We start from the raw sequence: 21,280 nt of genomic DNA on the forward strand, positions 1-21,280 counted from the left end.
TAGTATGTGTTTTTAATCCCAGCACTCAGCCAGATTTCTGAGGTCAGCCTGGTCTACAAAATAAGTTGTACAACTGTGAAGGCTGCAAAATGAGACCCTGTCTCAAACAGAGCAGAGCAGAGCAGAGCAGAGCAGAGCAGAGCAGAGCAGAGCAGAGCAGAGCAGAGCAGAGCAGAGCATGTGCATGGAAGCAGCCTGCCTGGTGAGGGTAGAGGGCAAAGCCGTGAAAGTTTAATATCTGTGATCAGTTAGAGTATAAGCGAGGCTATGCAAACTTCTAAATGCTTGAGTGAGACTCAAGGGCTTTCAGCACAGCACTTTTCCTCGTAATAGAAAACCTTTGTTATAAGGAAGTTACTCAGATAGAAATCTGCTCATTTTCTTCTAGTTTTCAAGTGAAGACTGTCCTTGCAAATACAAATGACTCTACTTTAAACATTAAAAATGTTAAACTAAAACCTACTGACAGAGGTGATGACACTTCATTAGTAATAAAGATGTTCATGCTACTACTCAATAAAGCAGATCTCAAATACACAGAGTGTATCAAATGCTTCAGTGATTATTCTTCCTGTGCACAGATGACGTTCATGACAGCTCTGTAAAGATCAGTTTAACTTACTTTAGTGGGCAATGGACATTCGTCTAGTAACAAGGTTATAACAGCTGGTCCCAGTGGATCTTCCAATGGAATAACTCTAATTAAAGACTGGACAACATCCAACCATCCTTCATCTAAGAGCAAACCAAGAAGATTATGTAATGGAATCGCTACTTTGGCAACATGAAAACATACAAAAGGATTAAAAACACTTTATTTTATGCCATGGCTTTAAGAAACTAGAGGCTGACATGGATAGAGTCATAAAGCTCTAGTCATACGATGTAGCCAGAACTCTATTCCAGGTGTCTGGTGACTCGAGGGAGAAAATTTAATCTATGGCCTTGATTCTTAGATTATGATTAAAACAGTTTTGTTGTATAGGACTTAAGCAAAGTCAGCACTTAGCTCTATTTTAGAAGGATACTTATGTAGGATGCTAAAGACGAACAATTGTCCTCCCCATTCAAGGACAAGTACAGTCAAAAGACCCATCAGTAAAATGAATCTTACCTCCTAATTTCAAATGAGATACAACCATCACTGAGACATGCCGTTCTACACTGAGGATGTGATATATGGTACCTATTACACTTGTACAGGAAATTTCCATACAGCCAGGATTTTCTGTTACATGTGGGCATTTTTGAGATCTTTTATCTTTAAAAGGGTGGCTATGCATTTTTCATTGTTATTAATTCATCATGAAGTATTAAAAGTTAAAAAAATTAAAATACCTGTTTCTGCCATTTCATGTAATGTAATCATTGAATAAGGAGGTTCCTGATCACTGAAAAACAAACATTCAAGACATTAACCTTAGGTAAATGGTAATTCCAAATAAAAGTCAAACTGGAAGGATGGAGCAGAAAGAGAAGAAATCAACGTGAGTGAATGTTAAAGAGATGGAAGAGAGAACCACGGCTGCAACTGTAAGAATATATGCCCTATGTGCTCCTCCAGTAACTGTGACAGCTCCCAAGCCACGTGAGCAGACAGGGACACACAGGACCCACTCTGTGACCCAAGGTGAGCGCACAGAACTAAAACTGGGGACTAGAGTTCTCAGCTTTATTTCTCAAGGCCCGGGGCCAGCTGACACGTGACAGGAAAGCCGACAGCATCTCCCTCACACTTAACCTTAAGAGGGCGGTAGGATGGGAGATGACTTAGGAATTGAGTGCCTACAGATACACTGCACTTAAAAAACGGATTCTGAAAAATTATCACTATTTGTTTAAACTTCATAAAATGGTAATAGAATACAAAATGTAGCAAAAGGAATTACTTAATAACTCCTCTAGAAAGCAATTAAATGTTACTGGGTTTTCACACCGGCACCCAGGAATGCTAAAGTGGTGTTTCAGGACATCTTGCTGCTGTTGTCTACCAAACAGTGGTATTTCAAATTGCTTAAGGATTCACTTTTTGTTTATAAGTTATGGATTTCTGTTTCCTTTCTGTGCAGTCAAGTGTGCAGCAAAGGCCAATGTCTTCCTCTATCATTCTCCACCTTAATCTCTGAGGCACTGTTTTTCACGGAACATGGAGCCCACCACTGCTGCTACACTGGATGGCCAGTGAACACTCGGAGCCATCTGTCTGCTCTCCCCAGTGCTAGACTACAGATGCACCTGCTTTTACATGGTGCTGGGGTTCAGAACTCAGGATGCTCAGCTTGACAAGTAATGGTCTTCATGTTGAGCAGCGAGCAGTTAACCCACTAGGCCATCGCTACAGCCCCAGATTTCTGTTTTCCTACCATGGAAAAAACAAGCAAACAAACATAAAAACCATTGCTTTGCTTCATTTAATCCTGGGAGTAACTGAGATGTGGGAGCACTAGCTCATCTCCGATGCTCACTAGGTGCTCACTGCTGGCATGCTCCCGCGCCCACTCACAAGATGGGTTAGTTATCACTTAAAGGATGTTTTAGGACCAGTGAGATTGCTCAAAGGGTAAAGGTGTCTGCTGAGCAAACTTGCTGACCTGAGTTCCACCCTTAAATCTTACAGCAGAAGGAGACTCCCAAAGCTATTCTCGGACTTCTACAAGTACATCATGTCCCAGAAGTACCCATACTCACACATCTCCCTCTCACACACACACACTCACACACACTCACACACACTCACACACACTCACTCACACACACTCACTCTCTCTCTCACACACACACACACACACACACACACACACACACACACACACACACACACACGTTTTAGGTGGAACATGGTGGCACATTCCTGTAATCTCAGTATTCAGGAGACTGAAACAGAAAGATCCTGAGTTAAAAGCCAGCCTGGGTTACAAATAGAGACAGAAGCTCCTGTCTCAAAAACTTAAAAAAAAAAGAAAAAGAATTAAAAACAATATAACTATTGTATACATGCCCAAAGAATGATGTGCCAACAATACGGTCAAGTATGCACAGACCTAACATCTTTAGAGAGACTTTTGCATGTGTCTACAATCAGGGCACATTCTTGTTATTTATCATAGGCTATTCACAATAAGAAAATTCTGTGTTTGCTTAAGCAGCTATTACCATATGAAAATATGACAAAACATGGTATTTTCAAGACTTTCAAGCATAAAAAGCAATTCTCTGTAGCAGCCAGAAGCAGTTTTGATTTACATATGGCCTCAAACATAATACTTTAAGAAAGATATTTAAAAAGTTTGTATAATTATGTACATTTTAAAATCCACCCCCAAACTTTTGTTTACAGATATTCTATCAATACAGATGCAAGCAAACAAAAGCTTGAAACTGGAACAGTCGAATGACTGATTATATACTGATATGGTGGGTGATGCAGAAAATAAAATTAAGGAGGAGGAAAATAATAGAATGTAACAGAGACAACAAAGAAGAGGGGGTACATAAAGATTACAAAGACATCTCTTTGCTCAAACAAGGTAAATGCCCCAAGAAGCAAAGACAGAGCAGACATTTCTGATGGCAGACAGAAAGCAAGCCGAGGATTACTGAGCTGTAGGTTGGGAACTGGATGGAGGACTGAGGATGCTCTGCTAGTAATAGGACAGAAATGCTTCATCTATGGAAGGGTGAGGAAATTGCACAAAGTACATCTGGGTAATAGATCCCTCTCAAAAGAAAAAAGAGTTAAGAAAATTAGATGACAGGAGCAGGAGAGATGACTCTTCTGTTAAGAAGCTGCTCCTTTAGAGGACCCGGGTTCAATTCCCAGGACCCACATGATAGCTCATAACTGTCTGTAACTCCAGTTCCAGGGATCCATCACACCAGGCATGGATGTGGTACACACTCTGTGCTTGCATGCAAAATACCCATCCACATAAAACAAAATAAGTAAATATTTAAAAGAAAGAAAGATGACAATCTGAGCTATAAGTGGGATAAATAAAGTACAAGTCTCCAGTGACCTACTTAAAAATTGGCAAAACCAAGTTTGTGCTTCAGGCCTTAGCTCTTTACAGAATTTCAATAAGGTTTACCTGGAGGTTGGGGGAGAGCATGCTAGCCTCTCTGAATATGCACAACACAAAGGCATATACAAAAGTGAGGGAAAACTCAGAAGGCATCTGCAGCCATACGATGGCATATGCCTGTAAATGCTCAGTTTAAGAGGCTGAGGCAGGAAGATCTGACTGTGGCCGGTCTGGCCTACACTGTGAGACCTTGTCTCAGAAAAGAGAGGCAAAAGAGAAGTCAGAAAAAAATTCCAAACATGTAAAAATAACTAATATTGAGGTCACTAACAACATAAGTCACTACTCAAAATATGTAAATAAGAGAACTTTAAAATAAATATATTTGCAGGAATACCTATAAGAAGGACATGAACTGGGAGGTGGTGGCAGTGCATGCCTTTAATCCTAGCACTTGGGAAGTAGAGGCTGGCAGGTCTCTGAGTTCAAGGCCAGCTTAATCTACAGAAAGAGTTCCAAGACAGCCAGGGCAACACAGAGAAACCCTGACTTGAACAAACAAAAACCAAAACAAAAAGACATGAAAACAAAAGAGCCAAACAAAAGCCAAGAAGCAAATATGAAAAAACAACAAATAAACAAACTAAAAAACAAAAAGAATCTAAATATGCCATAAAGAGAAACTGAATGAATTAGATGGGAGCAATGGCAGACTTGTGTGGTTTTTACATGCCTGTCCTCTGGCATTCAGGAGGCTGAGGCAGGAGGAAAATCCTCAATTTGATGTCAGCTTAACCTACATAGCCAAGACCCTCTCTCAAAAAGGGAGCAGGGGGAATATACATATTGGGGAAAATACTGAAGGACTCCAATACCAAATACTGAATAACAAAAATATTCAAAAAAATAATGGCTGAGAAATTTTCAGAACTGAAGAACAAAATACAAAGGATTAAAATTAGATAGCCACAACAACAAGAAAGTTGGGTATAAATAAAAGCATGCTGCAGTTAGGCAATTTATTTGGAAATGGAGTTGTAGAGAACTAGAAACCAACAGCATAAAAAACTGTTCCCTAGCCCCTCTCTATGGCCCTGGGGACCTGCTGCCTTCTTGTATCATCACTTTCCTTCTGGAGTGAGCAAGGAGAGAAGACAACGAGGACTACTTGGTAACTGCCACGTTCGCATCTGTAATTCCCTTTGTCCTGTCCTTCACAGTTCTGTCTTACTTCATCTTAACAATCTCGAGAACTTTCTAAGTTATAAATTATCCTTTAGTATCTTCTGAAATCAAGCCACAGGACTGGGGAAATGGCTCTGTGGTTAAAGCAGAAGTGTGAGGACCTGAATTTGATTCCCCAGAACCCACATAAAAGTCTGGTGCAATAATGCAAGTCTGCAATCCCCCAGCTTCTCAGTGAGACGAAAGGCAGAGATAGACATCCTCGAGTCTGCAGGCCAGCTAACCTGGTGCTGGCAGAGAGAACTGCAAGAGACAGGTCTCAAACAAGGGAGAAGGTAAGGACAAACAGCTACAGTTGTCCTCTGACCACCTCACCCATATCTATAGCAAGCATATACGGGCACTCACACACATGACTTCATGTGCATACACTCACATACATTCACACATCATACATTAATAGAAAAAGAATAAAATATAATAAAATTAAACCATAAAGCTGGGTCACCCTTGTAATCCCAGCTACTCTGGAGGCTAAAACAAAAAGACTGCAAGTTCAGGGTTTGCTCGGGCTATATACTAAGGTCAAGGTCAGCAAGGGTAACTTAACACTAACAAATACAAAAAGCAGTGGTGATTAGTTCAATGGTAGGGTACATGTCTAATATCCACAGGCCCTAGATTCAAGCCTCTGAAGTGAGACAAAAACAAGTTACATATCCATGTTTATGAACTGTCCCAATTCTGTTTTGTCATCTTTTATTATATATATATATATGTATATATATGTATATGTATATATGTGTGTGTGTGTGTGTTTTATTTTTCGAATTATCATTCCATGGAGTCAGGTTTAAGTAAAAGTTACCTTGTTACTACATACCTTGTTCTAGCTTGTTACTAGCTACCTTGTTCAAACATACAGCTCTTGACTCCCCCTACCCCCATCTGTTTTCTCTGTATAGCCCAAGCTGTCCTGAACTCTGTAGACCAGGCCGGCCTTGAGTTCACAGAGAACCACCTGCCTCTGTCTCCTGAGTGCTAGGATTAAAGGTGTGCAACACCAATACACTACCTGGTGCCCTTGCCTCTCTTATGTGAATCACAAGCTTAATTAACAAGGATGCTTACGATTTGTAGTATTTGCTTGGAACTTGGAACTAAGGCTTCTTTCCACCTTGCTTTTATAACCTTAGACACTTGCCTTTAAAATACAGCAAAATCTATTTTCCACGTATTTTTTCAATGTGCTTAATGTTGCGGTTTACTTCCTTATTTGGAAAGGATAATTTCCCATTCTAATTCTGTAGGATGAAGGATAACTTTTTAAAGAAAGATTCTTCTTTAGTTACTGGAAGTAACAAAACTGGTGTGTTACTGGAGGTTGGACCTGAGAGAGAGCTACATGGATATCAGGCAAGTACTCTAGCCACTGGGAAATATCACTAAACCCCCAAATTATTATTCTTGGAGATCAACAAATACTTCAGTATTGTACAAAAGCGGCTAATCCAGCTCTAAGATTTTGTTTGTATATTTTTGGTATACAGGAGTTCTTTTCTTACAAGTTTTAAATAACTAAATAAAACTGTACTTTTATTAATGTGAATATTAAATACCTATAAATTTTCTATCAGGGCATAAAGTAAAAAGAACTTAATTTTATGAAATGACTGCCCTCTATTGAGCGTTTCCTTTTCTTTCTTTCTTTTTTATATAAAGCATTATACTAGACCATTTACACAAATTACACAAGAATAAAAATTCTTATTAAAAAAGGATTGTAAAAGTACCTTGCTGAATGTCATAAAATTAGTAATGGGCCAGAATTTTAATCTAGGTCCAAAATGGTCTAAAATGTATGCACTTATTAAATTACCTTAAACTGAACTCTTTTCAGTCTGAACAATGCCCTTTAACTTCGCTGTCATTCAAATTGAGATTTTGCTTTTAGACAAAGCAGGAAAAAGAGAACATAGGCCCAGGTGTGCCTCATTTCATCTTATAATTTCCCCAAATGGATCTAAGAGACTTAATAAGAAATAGTAGAATAGAGGGGTTAAACTCTTGTTGCCCATTGTCCTTAACAGCCTACACAAGTTGCATGTGGCCAGTCTTGGTAAGACTACTCATCTTGAGTATATGGTCAGCAGAACAAATAGGCAAACATAGTAATTTTCAAGAAAACATTTCCTTATTTTCTACTTAAGTAATACAGACTCACTCCATAGGTACTGTACTCCCTCCTGATTGAAAGATCATACTTTCAATCAGAAAAGTAAATCGAGTTTTCTGTACAGAAATGTTCAAACCTTTCCAGACAGGAGTAGATGATAGCAAGTAAAAACATCAAACCTTGTTTACTCTGCCATCAGAGGAGAAATAAGTATTCTCTCTTGGCCTATTAGCACAAGGCTTAGAAAATATATCCTAAATCAATGGAAGGAGTCCAAAAGTGGTGGTTCCTGGCAGGACACTTTCCATGACACTGGAGGCGATAGTAAGTCAGATACTTACTTATCTACAAGAGTCCGTATTACCGCCAGTGTGTCCAACACTAACCCATCCACATTTTGTTTCTTTCTCCTTGGCTCATGAGGTCCTCGGCCTCTCCTTGGAGGCCGAACAGGGTCCCGAAGTTGGCTCCTACTGTCCGAAGTAGGGACTGTACTGTTCTCAGCCTGTTGCTGGTGGGTGTCAACACTGTCTTCTGCTCCACTGTCATCTCGGCAGATGCAAGAATTACCCATAGTAGTAGTGGCACCTGTAGTCCCCAATAGGTGGGCTATGTGCTCCTCAAGAGTCAACAGCAGACCCTGACCAAGGCTTCTGCTTGCTAAGAACACAGCCCAACCAAAGACAATCATTTAGATAGTTTTCAATTTTCCGAGTACTGTCTTCATAATGTGGAGTTGAACTTGCACTCTATTCATTCTTAACAACTGAAGGCTGGAGAAGGTCAAGCAGCTCGTTTCCAACATTATTAACCACTGGGAATGCTGGCCATACACTGGCAGCTCTGCAAGAGAGGGAAAGAGAAGGGAAATTAACAGAGGATCTTGCCCAGTCAATTGCTCAAACTGTGCTAGTGTGGTTTCAATGGCATTCGCATTATAATGAAGAGTCACCTTTGGATATTCTTATAGGTTCCCAATGTAAAGATATCTGTGGATTACAGAAATAACAAGACCAGTTACTGTTAGATTTAAAAAAATGATTGTTCGGTATGTGCATGGGTGTGAAAAAGTCCATGCCACGGAATCATAAGAAGGCCACAGGAAAATGTTCAGAAGTTAACTGTCTTCTAGCATGTGGGTCTCGGGCACTGAATCCAGGTCACCAGACTTACACAGAAAGTGCTTCACCTACTACTAAGCCATCTTACCAATACCAATAACCCCTTTTTACCAGGCACTACACTATGTTAAGCCACATCCTTATAAGCCACAGGAGTTCTAATCAATGTTTAAAAAATATGTATGTAGTTCTTATCTCTACAAAAAACATTTGAAAAATTTGTGGAACATTTTCAAAGGTTCCTTCTGTGATTAAAATGAATCATGTCCTTTATTTAAACATATGGGACAACTTAATATGTTTCAAATAAAATACCTAATTACAGATGTCTGTTGTTGAAAAAGTTATGATACTAATATCATAGCTGCTGTCTAATAATAAAAGAATGTTTCTCTTAAATGATGGAAACTATACTGATTTTTAAAAGAGGATCACTCAAGAATTTAGAGAAGTCAAGGCTAGGGAAATGGCTCAGTGGGTAAGCCCCAAGTTAAAATCTCCAGCACCCACATAAAAGACTGGTCAGGGCAGTATGTGCTTGTAACCCACCAGTGGGAGCCAGGACCTGGTAGATCCCAAGGAACCAGACCAGCTTCTGGTTCAGTAAAAGATTCTATCTCAAGAAAGTAAAACAGAGAACAATAAAGAAAGACATCCCATATTCTGCTCTGGCCTCTATATACCCACAGAGGGTGTACTGGCTGGTTTTGTGTGTCAACTTGACACAAGCTGGAGTTATCACAGTGAGAGGAGCCTCCCTGGAGATGCCTTCTTGAGATCCAGTTGTAAGGCATTTTCTCAATTAGTGATCAAGGGTGGGAGGGCCCAATGTGTGCTGGTGCCATCTGTAGTCTTGGGTTCTATAAGAAAGCAAGCTGAGGGGCTGGAGAGATGGCTCATCAGTTAAGAGGTTCTGAGTTCAATTCCCAGCGACGACATGGTGGCTCACAACCATGTGTAATGGAGATCAGATAGCCTCTCTGGTTTGTCTGAAAACAGCTACAGTGTACTCATATAAACAAAATAAATCTTTTAAAAAATGAAAATAAAAAAAGCAAGGTAAGCAAGCCTCCATCCCTCCATGGCCTCTGCATCAGCTCCTGCTCCCTGACCTGCTTGAGTTCCAGTCCTGACTTCCTTTGGTGATGAACAGCAATGTGGAAGTGTAAGCTGAATAAACCCTTTCCTCCCCAACTTGCTTCTTGGTCCTGATGTTTGTGCAGGAATAGAAATCCTGACTAAGACAGAGGGAATATGCACATGTAACACACACACACACACACACACACACACAGAATATTTATAGAAATCATGCAAGTGGTTGTAGACAAAATTTTTCTATTACATAAGCAAGACTGTTTAGAAAATTGTGAATTCATGATGAAGTTACATTCTTCACAATGATTAGTCTGTTGTTACAAAGTTAAGAATAAAATATACTGATTACCTTTGCCTGAAAACACTCTAAGCACTTTTTGCCAGGCACCAGGGCTGGGACTAGAACAGAAACAGGGAAGGCACAGTCCCTGCACTCAGTGAGTCCATGGATGGCTAGTTTCGTCCCATCCAATGTGCTTACCATCATAAATGATAGAAACAGCTCTTCCTTGATCTGAGAACATGTGATTAGGTTCTGGAATAAAAGACTTGGAAGTAGGAGACAGAAAAAAGGATGGTAGCTAAAAGTAAGAACAAACAAAATAAAAACCCCAACAAAAGGCTGAGTGTAGTGGAACACCCCTTTAATCCCAAGACTCAGGAAGCCGAGGTAGGCAGATCTCTGAGTTTGAGGCCAGCCTGGTCTACAGAGCAAGTTCCAGAACAGCCAGGACTACACAGAGAAATCCTATTTCAGGAAAAATAAAAACAAAAACAAAATTAAAAAAAGAGAAAGAAAGAGAGATGAGAATTTTTTTCTTTAAGGTTTGAGGGCAATTTTATTAGAGGTTAAAAAAAAATCTAGGGCAGGCAACGTGCAAATGTTATACATGTAACATAAACACACACACACACACACACACACACACACACACACACACACACACACACACACACACACAGGTGTACATAATTTCACAAAGTACCCCACAGAATGGAGGTACGGGAATAGAGATACCATCTGCCCTCAGATTGTTTTCCTCAAACCAGTGAGGCTGAGGCTGAGGCTGAGGCTGAGGCTGAGGCTGAGGCTGAGGCTGAGGCTGAGGCTGAGGCTGAGGCTGAGGCTGAGGCTGAGGCTGCCTTTAAGATTTGAAGCTTGTACTTTAAAAGAATGTAACTGAATATATAGGTAAGAACATGACATAAGGACTCAGCTGGAAATAGATTTTTAACATAAAACACATACTAAACCTAGAAAAAGTTGCATAACATTCCTATTACTCTGAAGGCCAGGGGACAATTCCTCCTCCAGAGACTAGATAATCAAGAGTTTTCTGTGCTTAAAAGAACAGAGAAAGAAACAAGAAATAATTTCACACAGTTTATAAATTTTGTTTATATATTTATATATTTTATATAAATATAATATAAAATATATATCTGTAAATATATAACACATATAAAAGGCATATTTATAAATCTAATATACACATAATATGTAAATATATCTATGTTAGATATTTTATAAATATCAATATTTATAGATATAGTTTTATAAACCATGCTGATTTCTGAAAAAAAAAAAAACAAGTGATATTTAAGAACGCATGTTCTAAACTAGGTCTAGTAGCACATACCTGCAAATTATAGCACTCAGGAGGCTGAAACAGGAGGACTATGAGTTTTTAAAGGCCATTGTGGATCATATAGCAAGACTCTTAAATATGTAAGATTGAGTGCACATTATGTTTGGCTTTTCTTGTCCAATAACTTTTGTTACACATCTGTTTGTTTCTACACCAATTATTAGGCACTCAGAAATTAGTTTTTCCTTTTATCTGAGGCCACGAATACTATTCTTTGGCTTATTTTATTTTATTTTGAGACAGCATCTCTGTGGCCCAGACTAGTTTAAACTCAGCCTGCAGCTTGGGCTGGCCTGGGCTCACAGCAATCCTCTTTCATGTGCCTCCTGAATGCTGGGGTCACTAGGGTAAGATACCAAGCTCAGTAACTTCTGCAGTATACACAGAGTCTTTATACATCATCAGTATGGGAAGCAGAATGAAGATACAAACAACGGCTTCAGTTTACAGAAACATTAAGTGGGGGAAGCCATACTTAAGCAAGGGACAGTCTGGCACTAAAAATAACTTTAAAATGATCTCAGAATGTCAAAGTAAGCTTAAGTCCCAGGAAACAAAGACCCGAAGGAGGCAGAACAATTATAAAAATTACAGTTTAATGGCATCAGATATAAAGTTATCTAGCATAATTTACAAGGAACAATATTAAGGGACAGGAGAGATGGGCTGACTGGTAAGAGCTCCTATTGCTCTCACAGGAGAGTCATGTTTGGTTTCCAGCACCCACACAGCTGCTCATTACCACTTGCAACTCCAGTTCCATTGAACTTGGTTTCCAAGGGTTCCTGTGAATAACACTGTGCACACAACTCATGCGAGTAAACACGTATAACATAACAACTAAATCTTTAGTGTCTATGATGAAGGCAACTTGTTGAGTCTTAAATCTTGGAATTCATTCTACCTAAATTATTTTCCTAAGCTTGCACAAATGCAGATTATTTTCTTAATGTAAACTTTTAAAAATTTCAATATTTTTTGTAATTTCAAAGTGATTAGAAGATATCCCATACATGCAGGTATCTTTAAAACCTGACTACGTTTGAAGTGAGAAGGGGAAAATTAAAGGTGTTTGTTTTTCTTTTCCATGTCTGAATTTGAAGTCATGTATACTTTGGGTCAATATCTCCCAAAAAAAGCTATTTCCTTGAATAACCCAGAAAAAGATGTTCACTGTGAGTTTGCTAGACAGGATATGTTTTCTGGGGTTGGGGTGGGGTAGGCAGTGTAGGGCTTTTTAAAAAGTTTCTTTTTTACTAATCTCACTAAGATGTCCACATACAATTTGGCATTGAATCCCTGGCTCAAGCGATCCTCCTGCCTCAGTCTCCCAAGTAGCTTTGACCATGAACATAATACTCGAAGCCTAGTGAAATGGACTTTTTAAAAGTTTTCAATGATTTTAACACTAGAGATACTTTTCTTTCTTTCGTTTTGTTTATTTTTTCAAAGCAGGTTTCACTATGTAATTTTGGCTGTTCTAGAACTCAGGCTGGTCTCAAACTGACAGAGATCCTCCTGCCTCTGCCTCCCAAATGCTAGAATTAAAGGTAAACACCACTATACCCAGCTAGAGACTTCTTAACAAAACACTGTGATGACCAGGTGTGAGGTAGGTGGTAGGACCCATCAAGTGTTACACAGAGGACCATTCATGAAACATACAAAGAGAAAAGGAAGAGCAGTTAGCTTTAAACAACTCGTTAAATGGCCATATTCTTTAGACTTAAAGCCATGGAACATGCATATGCAAAGTATAAACTCCTTCAGATTCCTTCACTATTACAAATGCTTAGCTTCTTTCTTAGGAATGGGAGCTACTCATGACATATTTTTATAGGAAAGAAGCTGTGACTACTTATTGCTCGGCTTCTAAGGCTAAACAATTACACTTCAAACAACTTTGTTTTGCCTTTAAAGAAAATGTGTTCTCTCTCCAAAGACCACTGTTTCAAGAAAGTACCCTCAGCTACATATTTTACACAGGCCACCAGAGGCCACCTACAGCACAAACACAGTTCATGGACATCACAATCAGACCTGGGTACAAGTCTCAGCTCTGTTATACTCACTGGCACTCACTCCAAGGAATCTGACCATGGATACACTTTACAAGAAGGAAGAAGGAACGATTCTTACCTCATAATAACTCCAGAGAGTCAGAATCCTTTCCAGGATGTGGCCTATGCCTGTGACTACTTAAAAGCTCCCTAGGTGCTTCTGATGGCAGCCAAGTCTGGAAATCACTCTTAGTGACTCCTGCCATCTTTTGAATGAATTATCCAATAAACTAAAATGCTACATGGTGTCAATATTCTTTTCCAGAAAGATAAATTGTTTTGAATGTTTGGAGACAATAGTCAAAATAGTCATTAGAAAACTGTCATAACTAGAAAAATTGTGGCAGTAAGGGAGGGCTCAAATCTGCATGTATGAAAATTTCATAATCAAACATTTTAATTGATGAAAAACAATAAAAAATAGTTCCATATAGCATTTTCCATTAAATATGCCCTTAATTAAATGTAGCCTGCTTATGGGTACTATTATCCAGAGTTGAATACTAGAGATTATGCAAAGACAATACGTTTTTAATGCCTATAGATGTCAAAATTGTCTTCTCACCATTATCTCATGAAATCAATTTTAAGACCAAACATAAACAAACTATTATATCTGTAACTGGGGCAAGCCTCAACTGAATCAAAGAGAACTCTTATTACTATATACCAATGCTTAGTAGACCTTTCTCACCATCTTAATGGCAATGATTTAAACAATCGCTATTAATTACCATTTTGCTGCAAGTTGATAAGACAATATAGCACTTGCAAATACATATCTTTGAAGTAAAACATTTTTATTATATTTGTACATTTGAAGTTTTCAAAATTCTTATGAGAAAAAAAGAAAAAAAGAGAAGCCAACAAACTTAGCAGATCTCTGTAAGTTTCATGTTAAATTAATGAGAGTCGGCTATGCACTGTCTCACTGCCAGTAAAAAAAAAACACACACACACACACACACACACACACACAAGCCTCTACCCTTAAATCTCACCACAGAGGTTTAGCCAGCTGGTCTAACCCTCTCTAACAAAGGGTTCAGGAAAAGTGATTCATCTCTTCAACTATTTGCTTGCATTTCGTTACTAAGCACATCACTGATAGTAAGAACTTCCTTTTCCCTGAGAAGACTTCAGGATTATGCTGTTGGGAATGGAGAAGCTGGTTAAATGAAGACAGAAAACGAGTCATCAGGCCCAAAATACCAACTATAGTGAACTTTTACCACATCATTCCAAAACAGTTTGTAACACTATCTTGTAACGATATAGGATGTTTTCTAGCCCTTCAGCCCTCAAGGCTAAACCAAACAGCACACAAGGTCAAACTGTATAGTGTTTCAGTGATTTCTCTCTCATTAGAAAACGTTTCTGGATTTTCTCTCAATACAGTGTGCCTCAAACAGTAACTTCTGGTATCATCTTTTATTGTTCTCAACCAACATGTTATGATGAAAACTTTCAAGCATATAACAAAAGAAATAGTTCACTATAAATAGTGAGTATCCATATATAATCTATACATATGCCATTTCCTCTGCAATTCACATTTTGTATTTTCTTTATTACAAATTTGTCCATCACTATATACTCACCTAGCCATCTACATTGTGAAAAATGTATTCTGAAGTTAAGCGTATACTTTAGAGTAACCACTGCCCCCAATAACTCAGTACACTATCACTAGTTAGACTTCAATGTATTTTAGAAGATAAATGTATACATCATGCAAACCTTAAGTATCTAAATGCAGAGTTTTGTCAAATACATATATCAGTGTCTTCAAACTCTGTCAAGGCAGGGTACATTTCCAACAGGGTACTTGCAGTAACCACAGAGGAAAAAAAAATATGGAAAACATTACCCAGAAATAAGTTTTTGAAAATATTCCGCAGGATTTCTAAAAAGCACGATTTCTTTATTAATTATTGAGGTTAGATGAAGGAAAACTAAGTAATAAGAATGTAATAAGTACAGATATATTTTGACAGCATACATGCCAGGCTGACATAGCAGGTACCTAAAGTTTTTGTTTGTTTTGCATTGTTTTGTTTTATGTGTATGAGAGTTTTGCCTGCAAGTATCTGTACCAGAGGCCAGAAGAAGAGTGTTCCAGATGGCTGCGAGCCACCATGTAGGTGCTGGGAACTGAACCCAGGTCCTCTGAAAGAATGGCCGATGCTCTTAACCACTGAGCTATTTCTCCAAACCTCCTACAGATATTTTTAATTACTTATTTTAAGGTCTAAAGCATTTGCTACTTTGTTGGAGGAGAAAAGGTAACACCTGAAATGGCCCTCCATCTTTATGGGTCCTGCATACATTAGGGTCCACTAAGTATAGGTGAAAGAAAAAAAAATACCCCAGCAAAAGCAAACTGGGGGAGAAAAAATTGATTTCAGCTCACAGTTCAGGCTAGTCCATCACAGCAAGGACGTCACAGAGCTAGGATCTTGAAGGAATTAGTCATATCACGTTAGGAACACACAGCAATGGATGTATAAATCCATGATCAGCTCACTTTCTCCCAAGCCCCACAGCCATGTCCACTGACCTGTTTGATCTGGACAAGCCCTCACTGACACTGGAGTGGTTCTAGATTGTGTCAAATTGACAATTAAAACTAACCATCAAATGTGCTAAACACGTATAGGCTGTTCTTGGGTTATTACTCCATAAACAATACACTATTAACTACTTATGTAGTATTTATGCTTTACTGGGTATTGTAAGTAATGTAGAGATGGCTTCAAGAACAGAGGAGGAGCATGCAGGTTCTATGCAAATATTATGCCATCTTATATAAGGGAGCTGAGCATCTATAAATTCTGGTATCTATGAGACCTGAGGAGCCAATCTCCCTTGCATATCAAAAGCTGATTGTATTTGACTGGAATATTACTTTACACCCAAGAGAAAAGGCCACCTTGATAAGGTATTTTTTTTTACATGATTTAAGTGTCCAAAATTCTGTCAGCAGTAGGGCTGAGCATTTGAGGCTTAGGTTACACAGGAGACTATTATCCTGTAGACTGTAACCTTCAAGTGGCTAGGACAGGATGATTCTCCTCTTATGTGCTGAGGCTGGTTTAAGAAAGAACATCTTTGGAAAAAATTAGGTCATCTCTCCGAACTGAAAGAGCACCTGGAAAATTTTTCACCTAAAATGTTAAAATTTTCTAATCCAATAGCAGTAACATTGGTGTCAAAAACTTATAGCAAGAAGTAGGTGAGACTATGACAGCAAGATTGATAGAACACAATCCTGACCAGACAAAGGAGAAAACACAAAACCTTTCAGAGTTCAAAACATGAATCAAAAGTAAAACTAGTGCTGGGCATAGTGGTGCACACCTTTAAGTCCAGTAGCCAAGAGGCAGAGATAGGCAGATCTGAGTTCAAGACCCAGCTGGTCCAGGACAGCCAGGGTTACACAAAAAAACTCTGTCTTGAAAAACCAAACCCCTCCCCCCGAAAAAAAAAATCCAACAACAACGACAACCATAAAAAAACCTGTGACTGGGAAGATGGCTCTGTGGGTAAAGTGTTTGTGAAAGGATGAAGACGGGAGTTTGGATCCTTATCACACATAAATGCTGGGCACAAATGGCAGACACCGACAATAGATCCCAGCACTTTAGAGGAAGATGGGATTCCCACAGCAAGCTGGTCAGATAGACTAGCTGAACAGATGCACTCTGTGTTCAGTGAGAGACCCTGCCTTAAGCAATTGAGGAATGACAATGACAACTTCTGGTCATTCACATGCATGTGCAAACACATGCTCATCTATATGTGTGTGTGTAGAGGCAAAAAAATATATAAGAAATAATTAAAATAAAATTTAGGTCTTGACTAGAGCAAGGAATTTTCAGAATAATAGAAATGAAGAAACAATCAAACTGTAAATATCCTTCAATGAAGTCTTAAGGATGAAAAAAAATCTGCCTTACACCCAAAAAGGAAATTCTAAGAAAGAACTGAGTCCGTAAGTGCTAATGATGGCTGCAGAAGAGGGAAGGAAAACAAATGAAATATTCTTGCTTACCCACCCCCAGCAGGCCCAATAACAGGCAGCATGGTGCAGTATTATCCAAATACACATAAGTTTTAAGGAAAGTAACTTTCTACTGAAAAAACTCTATGCTATCAAGGAAAGGAAACATAAGTGGCCCAAATGGCAAATTGTTCTTAATAATCCCTGTTTAAAATGGCATCTAAAACATCGGCTTGTACATGCAGTTGTATACCCAGCAGCTCTAACAGGTGGGGTCATAAATACCTAGGTGAATTTATTCTAAAATATATAAAACTAGAAAGTTAAAATATTTACAAAACAGAAGAAAAATGTTTAAAAATTGTGATGGCACCATTCAGTAAATATATACCAGGTTCTGAACAAAGATGAAAAAATGTCCCTGTGCTCTTGGCTCCTTGCTGGGGTTAGGGATGAAGGACAGAAGTAGACAATACACTTAACTCCCTAACAAAGTCTATGGCTAAAACATGAGCCTCTAGAGGAGGCTGTGAGCCCCAGCGCTTTCTCATAGAAAAGGACCCTGATCACACTGATCTCTGTATGGGCATGTTCTTAGAAGACTGTAAATTAGCACTAGCAACTGCATTGCAACACCGGCTCAAGTCTGGGGCGTGCAGGGCCAGTAAGATGGCTCAGTGGGTAAGGCGCTCTTCCACACAAGTCTGGCCACCTGAGTTCAATCCCTGGAATCCATGGAAGGGTGAAAGGAGAAAACAAAGCCATTCTCTGGTCTCACACATGTTCACATCATGCATACACAGAGAACAAAAATAAATTTTTAAAAATTCAGAAATTGAAAATCATGCCAGGAGGTGGTGGTGCAAACCTTTAATTCCAGCACCCAGGAGGCAGAAGCAGGTGGATCTTTGTGAGTTAGAGAGGCCAGAATGGTCTACAGAGGATAGACAGGATTACACAGAGAAACCCTGTCTCAAAAAAGCAAAACACAAAGTAAAACAAAACAAAACAAAAAAACCAAGGTTAACGGAAAGTTTAAAAATTAAATTGATAAAGCTAAGGCTAAACAGTAAGTGTAACAAAAACAACGAACACCAATTGCAATGGAAAACCAAGCTGTTTTCGGGCAGTTTGCATGCTGTACTGGACACCCCCACCCCAACTAAACCTTTTCTGAATCATGCAGGTCCACACTGTACCTGACAGGGAAGGTTTGCACTGGTGCCAAGTGTCTCAGGACAGACCGCCTGAGGGAAAAAAGGTACTAGAGACTACAATATATCTGTGAGTGTTCATGATCATATGTGATGACAGGCATAAGCCATAAGTGCCACAAAATATGTGGTTGAAGGCCAGGACAACCTTAGGCATTGGTCCTGGCCTCCCATCTAGTTTGAAGCAGTCTTTCTCTCACTGTATATTAGACCAGACAACTTCTGAAGACCCTACCAATTTTGCCTCCCATCTCCCTCTAAGATTCACTATACATGGTTTTACACTTGAACTCAGATCCTCACGTGTCTATACGTTTGCCCACTGAATCAATCCCCTGTCAGTTGCAGTAAATCCTAATTGCTTTGGTCTGAGGCAACAAATACAATATTTTAAGCCTTAAAAATTAAGTTGGAAAGTTATTAATATGTAATACATCTGCATCTGTAACTATGAATGATGATGGAGCAATAAGAACTGAATAAAGAGTTGTGTTTCCCATGAGGAGGGTGGAGTAGGACTCATATTCTGAGAATACTGCATTCAGTGAACAAAGGAAAGGAAACTTAATTCTTTAGGAGGTAGAAGTAAGAAAAAACCAGCTCTGAAACATAAACTACAGAGTGATAATACACTTGCTGAGGAAGAAATTTCAGACTTTCTAATTGAAGTGTACAGGACCCATAAAATGATGCCTGGATACTGTAATTTCAAGCAGTAATATAGAGTCACATGCAGAGGTAATTCCTTACCAAATTCGAGGAGTACACCGATTTCTTTCTATTTAAATATTTTCTAGTTCTCAAAAACTCAGACAAAAAAAGGCAGGTAAGCAATCTGGAGAGGTGGCTCAGCGGCAGAGGGCACCCTGCTCTTGCAGAGGATCCAGCACCCATGGTAGACAGCTCATCAGTGCTTGTAACTCCAACTTGAGGAGAAAATATTCGTTCTTTTATCCAACTAAAAGTTATAAAAGTTTCCTAAGGGCTGTGGGCCAGGTTTTGTCATTCATTACTTCCTGACTATTCTGTTTTTCAGTTTTTAAGTTTAGATACCAGGAAAAAAAAAATCCATCCAACTCAATGGCAAATGCCTTAAAAATGCCAAAAGCTTGAAGGGAAGGAGGAGGAAAAGGAGGGGGGAGGAGGAGGAGGAGGGGGAATTGATTACTGGTTCAGTTGGTCATTTGTGGAGTCTACTGTCTTCCCCCTTTACACTTAGGACCCATGAGAAATACATTGTACAAGGATCTGACCCTAAAATACAGAAAAAAAAAATCTCCATTTAGTGTTTTGTAACGGAGATTCCCATCTTCAAAAATTCCTAATAGGACTGGAGAAATGGCTCAGTGGTAAAGAACACCCAAGCTCTGTTCCTAGCACTAACTAAGCTCACAACCCTAAGACTCCAGCTCCAAGGATCACCATCTCTAGCTTCAGAAGGCACCTGCACACATTTGCCATAGTCCCTTTCCTACATACACATAATTAAAATATTAAAATCCTTTTAAAACTTGTTTTGCAGAAAAGATTTTATACAATTCTTAATTTTTTAAGCTCCACAGATTTTACAGTATTAAAAAGTTGTATTATAAAACTTTCAAGGTAATTCTCAATCATAACATCTACTTCACTGGACATAGTGGAATACACCTTTAATTCCAGCACTCTGGAGGCAGAGGCAGGTGATCTGAGTTCCAGGCCAGCCAGAGTTATATAAGGAGACCTTGTCTAAAAACAAAACAAAACAAAACAAAACCCAAAAACCAAAAACCAAACCTGGGTATAGTACACACCTACAGCCCGACCATTTAGGAAGCTGAGGCAAGAAAGAGGACCACAGGTTTCGGGTGTGCTTAGGAATATATAGTACAATCCTATCTCAAAGGAAGTGAGAGTGGTTATTTCATTAGGAAAAATATTTTATAATCCTGAATACTAGTTTCAACTCTGAGTTTAAACAGATTGTTGTAAATTCACTTTAGAAACACAGTTTCTGTTACTAAACTTCCTAACTATCCTTCAGAACTGAGAGAGTTGTTTCTCCTCTATTCAGTACAGAAAAACAACACACTTATATATAATGCTAAGCATTTGTAAGTATCAAGTTCCCCTTAATGCTTACTAAAAGAAGTTATTTTGCTGACAAAGCATAAAAACATACATAGACCATGCTGGGATACTTTCTATGGTCAATAGCTTAAAAATACTGAATCTAGAATAAAAAAAAAAAATGAAGGGCTTATGAAAACAGCAAAAAGCAGAACTTACAAAGATATTAAACAGAAGCCCTGGGCACCATGTATCCTGGGACATCAAGAAGCTCACAAAGCCACCACAGAAAATAAAGCAAAAGACCAACAAACAATCAGGAAACATAAGATTAAAAAACAGGAAATTCATGTCAACTTCAAAAAAATGCCTACTTTAAAAAGACAACAGCAAAAACCCTACTTCAAACACAGACAGACAGACAGACAGACAGACAGACACACACACACACACACACACACAATACCTAAAATTTTGGGACATCAGCTCTAACGAGTGTCACGAACCAAAAGTTATTGACGATAACATACTGACTGAGGTTATTTTATTATTGTAGCCCTGTAATAACAGGGATCTACACAGCAAGTTATCATCCAAAGAAATGCAAACTCTACATAAAATGAAAAATGAAAAGTGCCTATACTCTGGAGGTAGCACAAGGCAGAATTCATGAAAAGAAAAAAACTACAGGCTCACTTACAAA

The 21,280-nt window shown here is 38.8% G+C and overlaps 1 protein-coding gene across 2 annotated transcripts in view; it reads right to left on the reverse strand.

The window, feature by feature from the left end:
• Rspry1 (ring finger and SPRY domain containing 1) overlaps positions 1-21,280 on the reverse strand; it is a 48,685-nt gene that overhangs the window by 25,791 nt on the left and 1,614 nt on the right. For both annotated transcript variants that reach the window (XM_087595169.1, NM_001100945.1), the window contains 3 exon segments: positions 7,725-8,226; positions 1,339-1,391; positions 623-735 (listed from right to left, as the gene is read on the reverse strand). In XM_087595169.1, coding sequence (XP_087451295.1) covers positions 623-735; positions 1,339-1,391; positions 7,725-8,074 — 516 coding nt within the window. In that variant the 5' untranslated portion in view covers positions 8,075-8,226.

This window comes from Rattus norvegicus, chromosome 19, assembly GCF_021556685.1.
Source record: "Rattus norvegicus strain SHRSP/BbbUtx chromosome 19, alternate assembly SHRSP_T2T, whole genome shotgun sequence".
NCBI lineage: Eukaryota > Metazoa > Chordata > Mammalia > Rodentia > Muridae > Rattus > Rattus norvegicus.